Source organism: Centruroides vittatus, unplaced genomic scaffold (assembly GCF_030686945.1).
Source record: "Centruroides vittatus isolate TY-2023 unplaced genomic scaffold, ASM3068694v2 contig_976, whole genome shotgun sequence".
In the NCBI taxonomy this organism is placed as follows: domain Eukaryota; kingdom Metazoa; phylum Arthropoda; class Arachnida; order Scorpiones; family Buthidae; genus Centruroides; species Centruroides vittatus.
Window position 1 is genome coordinate 1,835,272 of NW_027122649.1, and position 12,645 is coordinate 1,847,916.

Below are 12,645 nucleotides of genomic sequence, written 5' to 3' on the forward strand. Positions count from 1 at the left end.
ACAGATGATTATTTGGAAATCAGAATTTAGAGAAACTCATGAGAGTAATTGACGAAGAGTGAATTCAACTATTAAGAATTGGCTAAAAGGTTCCCAATTGTCCAGCTTTATATGAACAAATTATGTTGTCGATTTTACAGGATTTTTCTTGAAGTTTAAAATGCCAGTAATTTTTGCAGAACAATGTGTGCATTTATGTGCATTTGATATTTTACTTGTGATTAAACAAAATAAAATTAGAATTGTATTAATAAATCTAATTTTCTTTATTTTGATCTTTAAAGTGACACCTCATCCTATATGTGAGTAAATATGGTAATTTGTCATTTTCCTCCATCACTTGTCATGCCTAATAATTGCTCCCAAGATACCATATATAAGGTTGTCATGTACAACAGAAAACTAGCTGCCCTGTACAAGGAAATTGCCAGAAATAATAATTTTTGATTAGCTTTCAAAAGAAGTCTCTCCTTCTTCACAATGCTAAAGACTATCCAGATACATTCCTCCAATCTGGTATGTGTTGTATTCCTGTTACAGATCACAGAACCAACTGCAACTTGGAGTATGTGGGTGCTAAGGGGCAACCTTTAAACACCTGCCTCAAAGAACATTAGACTTCCGTCTTGAAAGGGCTGGCCAACACTATGTTAGCAACCTTTGCTTTCAACCCTGACATAGATATCCCATTTGACCATACACACCTCCATAGCACCACCCACAAAGAATGCCTTAGATATTTTGAACAGTTAAGAGATTTAAAAACTATTAGAAAAAAATGCTGCTTAAACTTTTGAGATATAGATTTTCCCTTCCTTCATGGAAGTCAATCTGTGATCTTTAATCTAAAAACCCTCTCCCACTCTCTCTCTCTCTCTTTCTAATATCTTTAATAACATATAGATGGCAGTCCTTTTGTTTTAACAGTTGTAAAGGTTAGTTAGCCTGAAGATGCTTGTTTAACACGATCAAAAACATTTGCTTTCTCATAATTTTTATGCTGGAAGTTGATTTTGTTTGCCTTGTGTAACTTTTTTAATTTTGAAATTATAATTAGTGTATATTTTGTTTAAATATAATGATTCTATAAATTATATTTTTAATCTTTGTAAGTATTCTTACATTTTTTATGAAATACTGTCTTGAATTTAACACTTGATTGACAGTGTGTTTGGAATTTACAGTGCTTAAAATGCTAATAGACGTATATATTTGTAAATTCAAACAAATTAAAAATCTAAATGTGGTCCAACCCCAATTAATCCGAACACCACTATATTTGTTTATATAATATGATGCATACTAGTTATCATTGGTATATTGAATGAAGAACATAAAATACTTTCAGTGTCAAAATGCATTGAATTTATTAGATATTTATCTTCTTTTTATTTAAAGACAAATATTAATATTTTATTAATAAGATTTAAAGTTCTTTGTAAACAAAATTTATTTTTAAATTTCTTGAATTACTACAAACAATATACTATTTACATTAGTAATTATAATTTAACATTTTATAGAGCATTTGTATATTCATATATTTTCTTTTTTGTATTCTAATTTTATTAAAAGGATATGTTTTAAATAAAAATAAATAGATTCATTTCAATGAATTCATTATTAAATTAAAATTTATTCCAAATGAAATGAAATTAAGTAGATAAGCTACTTGAAGAACAAAGTTTTATGTTTAAAGTACATTTTTATACTTTTTCTAATATATAATAAAGATAGGCTATCTGTATCATATTGGATATTTGTTTCTTGCTTTATTCATATAAGCATTGCTTCAGAACCAAATACATTTTGGACAAAATAAATGTTAAAATAAAATTAATCAGATTTATAGTTCAATTATAGTTTTGTTTTCTTTGTCTTAAAATTTCCATTTTGGCACAGTTTTGTTCTCTCAAGCAGTTCAAATATAAATAGTTGTTTTTCTTGAAGTTTGTTTGTAGAAAAGTAAAAGTTCTTAAAAACTTCTATAAGTTTAAGAATTTCAGTTGTATAATTTGTTTATAATAATAATAAATAAATAAATAAAATAAATACAAAGGAATTGTAAAAAGGAAGAATATCTATGATTGTCTGTATGATTGTGTACTACACTATGGATGTTTATATAAAACACTATTGATATTTATGTAAAAATTATGTAAGCCTAAAGAAAGTAGAAAGTTACGGTTAAATTAAGTAGAAATACATTTATCCAGATATCATAGGATCAGGTCCAATTTAGATAAAGAAAAGTTTAGATAATTAAGAATTTTGAAAAATTTGAATTGTTGAGGTTAAAGAAATGTATCTATTCTACTTTATTGTAACAGCAATCTTCATTCTTTTTCTTGTAACAAGAATAAGAACTGTCACAACAATGTTTAAACAGTAGAGTATCTATAATACAATGAATTGCAAATGTGAAATGGTTCACAAACATAATTAAATATGAAATGATGAATTAGGAATGGCATTCTATCATGACAAAGTGTCACAACCAAATAAAAGTCATATGTCCTAGTATGGCAATCATCATCTAATCTTGAGCTTTAATTTTTTTATTAACTTTTAATCTTACTGCATTTTTATTTGGATTTGGGTAAACCAGAATTTCAGATAATCATGATTTGGATAAATGAGATTTTAAAGTAAAATTAAATGTTTTCATTATTGTTAATAAATAATGTCTCTCTTCAAGACTAATAGAATAAGAATATTAGAATAATTATTTTTAAATAAAATGTATTTGTAATGTACTTCACTCAGTATGCTCATAAAATTATTAATAGGCTCATTTGTTCATGCAAAATTAATATATACTATATATCAGTGGTTGGCAACTGGTGGTCTGTGGGCCATTGATGGTATGGACCACCAGTTTCTGACTGTGAGAAAATTTGGGTGGTCTGAGGAGAAATTTGGACATTGATCAACTGAAGGTTACATGAAGTATTACAAAAGAAATGCAAAATGCTTAGTTGCTTTTTTCACTCATTGGGGTGTTTTTCTTCAAATCTAAAACCAAATACAAAGTGACTATTATCAATTAAATAATAAACAATATTGGGAGTGTGATTGTTGTCCTTTGTGGAAAAGCACTAAGAATCCATAAACTTATTTCAAACAAGCAGCAATGAACTTTAGGCTTGCATTAATTTGTTATAATTAAACAAGCAAGTTTCATATTAATGTAGGAAAATCGAACTTTTATGATCATTATTTTACAGATTATGTATCGTTTAAAAAAAATTCGTGATAGTGGTCTGTGGAATTCAAAATTGTGAGTTTAGTGGTCCGTGAGGTCAGAAAGGTTGCAGATCGCTGCTATATGTAATCCTCAAGCATATGTTTTGGTTGAAATAATTTTAATAAAAAAATAAATAAGCCTTATATTCAAGCTTCTGTTATAGGATCTATAGAAAAATATATTTTTAGATATAGAGTAAAGTTTAAGTTATAGGAAATAATAAATTCAATCTGTATAATATTTTCAAATTATAATATTTCTGTAATATGAAAATGAACTACTAGAATTGTATCGATAAGAAAAACCTACTGATACTAAAAAATTGGTTTTTTGAAATTATAAAAAAATTTTTATAATTTAAAGAAATTACTGTTAAAAAACATATTTCAATATCAGAAAGATATGAATATATAATTAATTCTATTAATACATATTTATTTTTACAGATACAGTAGTCTAATAATTTCATAAATAAATATACATGGTGTTTGTAAACATTGTTTCCAACTTTGAAGATTTATTGCTCAGCAAGTCTGCAAGGTACAGTACATACATGAAACAACATGAATTGAAATAACAATTCAAAAAGCTTATTTACACACAGAAAGACACTAGTCAAGTTTAACATAAGCACCACAAGTAACTTGAATGACATCATATCAATATTCAACTTTTTGCCACACAGTATGCAGTGTGTTAGGATCAGTTGTGCTTTAGCACAGGAATCATTTATTTATTGCTTTAACTTTCCAATCGTTGTTGATAGTGGGGGATATAGACACTGTCTTTAACAAATCTTTATAGAAAGAAATCCAGGATGTGATGTCTAGGAAATCTGGGAAGTCATTCCAAAAGGCCTTCACATCTAATCCAACATTGGAGCAGATGTATGACCAGGTATGACCTCATATTGTTATGGAAGTGAGGTACAGCCTTTTCTTGCTAGAATGTAACATTTTAAATTCCTTCTTTATTTCAGGCTGTGCAATATGTAGCAAGAGGTTAGATATTGGTATGATGTTATCAAGCTACTTGTAGTGCTGATGTTGAACTTGACTAGTTTCTTTCTATGTTTAAATAAACTTTGATCTGCTCTTTCAGTTTGTGTTTGCTTTGTATATGTACTTTGAAGACTTGCTGAGTAATAAATTTTCAAAATTGGATAAAACATTTATGGACACACTGTATTTACTATCAGTTTTAGTTTATCCTCAAATTACTGAAGATTCAACTTTTTTGTAATGTTAAATAAATTATTAATTACAGTTGATTCTCATGTACTAAAAGTTAATAAACAGAAATTTTATTAATAATTCTTTCTACTCTCTTATTAAGGAATTGTAAAGAATTTTGATATGAGAATTTAAATATTTTGAACATATATTTCTTATAGTTTGCAAAAAAAATAATTTCAGTAATTTCTGTAGTCAATTGGAAATGCCAAGACCACAAGAAATGATAATAGCTCAAGATTTGGGAAGTACATAGAAATCGATTTCAATACTAAATATAATATTGTTGGAGCAAATATGAGAACATATCTACTGGAGAAATCTCGTGTTGTTTTTCAAGCTACAGATGAAAGAAATTATCATATATTTTATCAACTTTGTGCTTCATCAGATTTAGAGGAACTTCGCATTCTGAAATTAGGTAAATATTGAAATTATATCCATTTCAATATGTAGGTATATTTTTTATTATCTGATGTATGTATTTGTCTGAGTAGGTGCTTGTGTATATGTAATAAATATACATGTCTTAAAAATCATTTGCAAAATTAATACATTAACATAAATGATGATGATGATGATAGATTTTGATGAAATCATTTTTGAAAATCTCAGCAGATTGTACTAATTATCTGATTAGGTAATTACTATTTGTTCATTGGTTTTTAGCATGATGAGAAATAGTTGTTTGATTTATTACTCTCTGCTGGAATGTTAATTTAATACAATAATTTTTATGTTGTCTTAAAATAATCAGCATAAAATATTTTATCTTTTTTAATTTTTTTAGTGTGTTAAATTATATAAGATATAATTTTTAAATATTTAATTAACTTTCACATTTTATACTTATATAAAATGTAAAAATTAGTACTCTCACAGATTATATAAATGTATTAAACAATGTGACAATATACTTGTGTACATTTTGTATACAGATTTCATAAGCTTCTATGACAGATGGCTTATGTTATGTATAATATCCATCTCCTGTCACACACTTAATATCCAATTAAATAATTAATACAAACAGTCACTGGATGACTTCAACATAAGAAATTAGAAATTTGAATATCCATGTTAAATTTCATACAAGAACAAACATTTTTTTCATCTTATTAAAAACATCAGTATCACTCCAAAAAATGTATCTATTTTTACATTCCTTTCAGCATTTGTAGACTAGCAATGTGGTCTTATTAGACCATAATTAAGCCAATTTATTGTACAACATTGGCTAATCATTTAGAGTTGCTTGAAATTTACAAAGATATAGCTTAGCTTAGATATAGTGCGGTTGTTCATATCGAGAGGTTTGTAAGTCTGCGAATAAACGTTACAAATAGGAACACAAAGACATATGTATACAATTGTATATTGCTTTATTACTCTCAGAACATGGTTCTCCTTTTTTTATTTTATTTACAATTGATCCCAACTTGACAGAATTTTACCATAGTATCCTCACTGGGAAAGAGGTTGCCACTCATTTGCATACAAGCAATAATACATGCGCATGTAACATGAAACCTTTATAACCAACTTAAAAACTAAACTTATAACTACCTTAAAACTAATATAATAGGGAAACAGATAGACTTAGGAAAGATAGAAAGTATATAGAAATAGATAGAAAGTACCCGGGTTCATGTTGATTGACCGATATCCTCAAGGAAGTGCCCTTTCACAATAGTGGTCTTTTATCCTTCTTCCTTATTTGGCTGTTCGTCCTAGATGTTCTCCAATTCTCTTGGCGTTCTCTAGTCCCTCGTGCCTATATTCATATTCCGGGAGGATTGTTCCACCCTCCAATTTTGATATCAGAGTATCTGCATTCTTTATGCTGTATTTTGAGTTTGAGATGGCCTGTAAGGATTTTTTTAAAAAAATTTCCAGTTTATATACAGTAGAGCATTGATTATCCGACTTAATTGGAGACTAGAGTTGATCGGATAACTGAAAAGTCGGATAACCGAAAAGTATGAAAAAATACATTATTAGTATAGTGTATTAGGCCTGGTTTAAATACTAGCCTCCCTTCATGGTCGAGCCAGTGCTGCCAGCTAAAACATGCAAAAATTTAACAAAAATAATATTAAATTAGCCAAGACATAACCAAATATTGTAGCGTCACATCACTAGCGGACATTTGAATTTGCTGACTAGAACGCGGTCGGTTAATCGATAAGTCGGTTAATCGGGGGTCGGATAATCGATGCTCTACTGTATATACAAATTATAATATGGCTGATGGCCACAATAGCTTAAAAAACATCCAGATTCTAAGATCATATTCAATGCATAGAGACATTTTTTACTTTTATGGCTGTTATAGAGTATAACATAGGATAGTGATTGGCCAAATTTTGACTCCCCTTTTTTTGATTTTGACACTCCATGAGCTAAAAAAATGTAAAAAACAACTCAAAAAATTGTGTCACTATTTTGCATAATATCTCAGGATTTGAGGAACCAAAAACTTTGAAACTTGTCAGGGATATTGATAGTATTAAATTGTGGTAGTTAAAGGTCAAGAGGATGGGAAGATAGATATTGTGTTGCATCTCAGAGGATTACACTTAATGAAAATTTTACATTACAGTTTTTTTAAAGACTCACCCTACCTCAAAAATAAAGCTTTTTATAATAATTAATAATAATAATATGAGAGACTGGACCTAGTACAAATACTTCACTGAAATTTGTTTAAAAGAAAAAAATTGTTTTATATAGAAAATATAGAAAGTGAGAGAGTAACAGAATATTTTTTCTTTGTGAAATAAACATGATGATGAAAAATTTTGTATACAAATTAAAAGAAACGAGAGCAATTCAATCTCACACTTCAATGACCATATAAACCAAGGATAGTCAACCTTTTTATATCTACTGCCCATTTTTGTATTTTTATTGGTAGTAAAATTTTCTAACTGCCCATTAGTTCCACAGTAAGTTAATTTAGTGCAACTGCAAAGTACTTGCAATTTTTGAGTGGCAGTTTAGTAAAAATATATAGTTAAATTTATTTTTTTATTTATATTTTGCATATGTCTATAATACACAAATTTTATTTGCCAGTGTGCCAAGTGTTTTTTTATATCAAACTGAAAAAAGTAGCTAAATCTGGCAACACCAACTCACCACAAAACAAGCTGAACTTGAGTGATGGCTACTGTTACAGTACAACTTGATCTGTCAGTGAGTCATAGATGCGTGGTGATAACAGAAAGTGGCTTCAGCATCAAACGAAACCGCTACCAACCACCACAAAAGCTCAAATTGTCCACTAGTGGGCGGTAGGGTTCAGGTTAACTACCACTGATATAAACAATAAAAAACTTTTGATTTACACTTTCATATATTTTTCAGCCAACAGACAAAAATCTTAAACTTTATGCAGTAGGTACTTTATGCCAATTTTGGTTTTGTTAACACAATAAAATTAATTTTTACTAATGATTTTTGCCTGTTTTATGTTTAATTTATGGTTCTAACATTTTAAGTAATAATTTATACTTTTTGTTGTATAATTACTTTAAGAATCTAAAACTTTCTTAGGTTCCAAATTCTTTTGCTTGACTTTGACTTTTGTACAAATTTTTAGGAACACATAACAACCAAAAGTTGGAAACTGTCTATAAAAAAATTACTTAATGTAGCATAAATGATACATTGAGTATTTATTGAGTGTATATTGATTCCAAGTGATGCAATGAATATTCTTAGTTATTAATGAACTTAAATATAAATATGAAATTTAATGTATAATTTTTTTCTGTACAGATAATTGTGAAAAATTTCATTACACTAATCAAGGAGAGTCTCCTACGATACCTAGTGTTAATGATGCTGCTTGCTTTCAAGAAACTAGAAATGCATTTAATCTTTTAGGTATGTGAGTTTGTTTATAAATAGTTTGTTTTTAAAATATGCAGATTTTAGGTTTCTCTATGTTGGAATTAGTTAAGTGCTTGATTTGACAATAAGACAAAAAATCTCAAAATGTTTAATTATAAATAAATAAGTTGACTCCTTGAATTAATGTAGAAATTGTTTGAATTAGCTTTGATAATTTCACAAAAAATCTACCGTATATCTCAGCAGATAAGACGACCTTCAGATGAGGTGTAAATTTTTTGTTGAAGTTTTATAGTTTTTGCATATATCTGTCCTATAAAACAACCCCCAAACTATCAATGGCCTATGAATTTAGTATAGATCAGTGATCATCATCTGGATGATAATACTATATAGCATATACAGAATTATGTCCTATTCATAATTTTTCGAATGAACAAATTTTATTTTCTTGCATCTGGCAGCACTGCCTTGTGATTGTTGCAAACATTCGCACTGATTCAGGCATTTGGGTAATGACCTTGACTATTCACAAAAAACGCCCTATGGGCTACTCTATTTTCTGGACATACCCTACTCTCTACTAGTAAATAATTACAGTTTGTCTGTTTTACTATAATGGTTTTAATTTATATAAATTTCAATCTATTTATTTTTTTATTTTTTGTATCTGTCCTATAAGACTACCCCCAATTTTCAAGGCCTTTTTTATGATTCAACTATTGTCTTATCTGCCAAGATCATTGTAATCATTTTTGAAGCACTTTAAGTAAGTCATACTTTATGAACAACTCTGGAAATTCTGATAAAAATGATATTGATATTTCTCAATGTTCAATAAGTAAGGTCATAATATACACACAGAAGAATCTTATTTTAACAGATTGCTTGGGCAGCCAAAAATTATCTGTTGTTCCAAGTAGTTGTTATATTGCAAACAACAGATTTCCCACACACCCTGGAAAATATCTGTTGTTTGAAAAAATTTTTATTTAAATTCCTATATATATAAGAAATACCAGTACTTGAAATTATTACAACTTTTGAGATTTCTTTGTTCAATAAAAAGACATGTTTGTAATGTACATGTATATTATGCCTTATATGGTTGTATATTATGTCATACGTGTGTACAACAAAGCTGATGAAAACTGTACGTACTGTAAGCATAAAAAGAAGCAAATTACATATGTTCATTAGCACTTTGCTTGATTTTATGATTTGTTAAAAAACTCGTCCATTTTGGTTTCTTTTGATGCCACTTTTCTGTTTTTTGAATACAACACTGCTTGATATTAGCAATGTCATGTACAGTACAACCTGTTTGTTTATACTAAAACTCATCAGAAAAGTCTTTATGGCTAAAAAATAGTTGGTCTTGCTAAATTTTGGCACTACACTAAGACCAGTGACAATGTTCACTAGGTGACTCCTCCTAAATTGTATCAACCAGCTGACACTCTTTGTACAGTTCTTCAATTGTACATATCCCAAATGTAAAAAGTGCACCATCAAACACTACAAATTTCCAGAAACACCCAAATATTAACTAAATGTTGAAAAAATGCAAAGTTTACAATAGATTTGGGATAGAAAAATCTGTTATTCCAATTAATGGATCTGCTAAAAGGAGGTAAAAATTACATTGATTTGGCAGGACCTGAAAAAAATCTTTTGTTCTTTGATCCATTAAAATGAGATATATGTGGAATCCAAGTTTGGTAGCTTTTTAAATGAAATCAGAACAATTTTAGATTGAGTGTTTTCAGAATTATTAAAATTAGTGTAATTGAATAAAGAAATTTATATTTATATGTATTAAGTTTATTATATAATTGAAATTAATATTTATTTTGCAGGATTTTCTGATAAGCAGCAAATGATGATTTTTAGAATACTTGCTTCAATCCTTCATCTTGGTAATGTTAGAATAATTAGTGCAGATTCAAGAGGAGATAGCGAAAGCTGTAGCATTTCTGTTAGTATGTCATCTCTTAATGATTTTGATTTTATTTAATATCAATACAGATTTTAATGTGATTGAACTGAACAGTTTTTTAAAGAATTGATAAATCAGGTTACATCTTTCTGATGAGTGAATCAATGAACAAATTTTTAATGAAAAGTATACTTTTAATCCATAAAAAAAATTAATAAAATGGATATTTTTGACTAATTTTTTTAGCTAGCTTCAAAACTTAAGATAGTTGTACACAATGCTTGTGTACAAATATTAACAGAAAATGTTGTTTTATTAAATTTTTATAGGATTAAAAGTTTTTATCTGTTTTCAATCCAATTTACTTATAGTTTATAAAAATTTGTTGTTATAATTATAAATAGTAAAATAATGTAAAAACACAAAATTACATTATTATTTGAATTTTTTAAGATTTCAGTATTTTTAGTGTTCATTTATGATTTCTGTATTTGAGAGAAACAACTGTTTCCTGTTATTGTGGAATCTTTGTAGAACAGTAGTATTGGATAATAAGGAATAGTATGGATTCGCATAATTATAAGTATTTGAATATTATTTAAATGTTAAATGTTTACTCTAGTGCAGGGGTTTGCAACCTTTCAGCAGTGTTGTGCCAAATGTAAGTTATAGTGTTATTCAAAGTGCTGACACGATTCTACCAAGTTTATTATATATGTTATCAAAATTAGTTTGGTTATAACGGACTTCAAAAGTGTATAATTTTGAAGTTAAGTTGTTAATTGAACTATGTTCTTACATGTGAAGTGCTTGCATAACATGTAGATGGCAATACAGAGCATAAACACATGTGCTGTAATAGAAATATAGAAACAAGAGATTCATTTTTAATGTACCATGGCCTTCACTGAACTATTGACTTTCATTTAAATGTGTAATTAATAATTAAAAAATAATTTTTACTACATTTCTATTCAATCAATGTGTCACTGAAAATTGTCCTGCATGCCACAGGTTGCCGACCCCTGCTCTAGTGTCATTTGAAATCTTTGGAAACAACATCTACATTGGTCAGGGTTCCTTTTAATTGGTTCAATGACATTACCAACCAAGACCATGTGTTTTTGCAATGTCTGGGAAAAATCACATTATCTTGAAAGCTAAAATAATTCCTGTAATATTTAGCTAAAATTTTTGACACTACATAGTGTCCACTATTCTTAAATCCTGCACAGTTGGAATTTGGCCCAAGAAGTGCAGATTTCAAAGATGAGGTGCTAATCCTTGTTGATAAGGATCTGAAAACAGCCAGATTTTAGATCTGGTACTGAAACATACTGGCTCCTGAGAAATTGAATAAGCATATCATTGATCCTAATTACTATCTGGTATTTTTGTAATCTTATTATTTCGTTAACCTTTCTCGAATTAAAAGTCATTTGGAGATGCTTGACTCTTTGGAACAATGTGGGTCAGTGATTTCTGTTCTAAACATTTTCTTTGCAGATTCCTGTCCTTAAAGATTTGAATTTCTTCAATCCTAAAATGTAATTATGGAAAATCCTATATTGATGTATATTTTAATCACTTTATCTGTTGATAACTCCAACCTCTGACTGAAGTTTTTGGCACCATTTATGTCCTTGATACCATCTTCAAAGCAACTAAGTTATGATGTTTGTCCAACATATTGTAGAATTAAATATGGATACAGGCAGTTTTTGGGTTACGATGCACCGAGTTTATATCAATCTGATCTTACAATGCTATTTATAATAAATCTGATTCTGACATATAATGATGATCTGAAATTATGACATGATGTCGGTGTAGTGAACACTAACAGCATAGGTATGGGATGCAAGTTAGAACTACTTATTGTTTGGTGTCGTGTAGAAATACAGTTAAGTGAGTGAAAGAGAGACCATGTTGAGTGCCATTGTGGTATATTGTTCTTGCATTAGCCTGTTTTTTTGTTACATTAGTGTATAATGCTTTATATCTTTTTGCTCTTTATTATGATTCCCAAGTGTAAGGTTGATTCTACTAATGGCAATGTTTCAAAGAAAAGGAATGAAAGGATGGAAGTGAAATTGGATGTAGTGAACCAATTTAAGATGAACATCAAGCTGTAGAAATAGATCTCCATCATAACTCTGAAACTGCCTGTATTGCTGTCTAAATCATTATTATTGAATTGAATTTGATCTTGCCACTCCAACTTAATGTTTTCTACAGTTAAAGTTTCATAGTACTACTGTCTCCATTATTTTCAACAAAAGGACAACAAAAAGAGATTGAGAACAAATGAAGGTAAGAGAGACAGCCATGTTATCCCATAAGATGATTCATCCTAAAAACACAATAGG

General features: G+C 28.6%; 1 protein-coding gene across 3 annotated transcripts in view; it reads left to right on the plus strand.

The window, feature by feature from the left end:
• LOC136985734 (unconventional myosin-Va-like) overlaps positions 1–12,645 on the plus strand; it is a 162,929-nt gene that overhangs the window by 25,521 nt on the left and 124,763 nt on the right. For 2 of the 3 annotated variants that reach the window (XM_067283071.1, XM_067283073.1), the window contains exons 7-9: positions 4,675–4,900; positions 8,263–8,370; positions 10,197–10,315. In XM_067283071.1, the coding sequence (XP_067139172.1) occupies positions 4,675–4,900; positions 8,263–8,370; positions 10,197–10,315 (453 nt within the window). Of the gene's footprint in view, positions 1–4,674; positions 4,901–8,262; positions 8,371–10,196; positions 10,320–12,645 lie in introns of those variants that run through there. The other variant, XM_067283074.1, reaches the window with a different exon arrangement.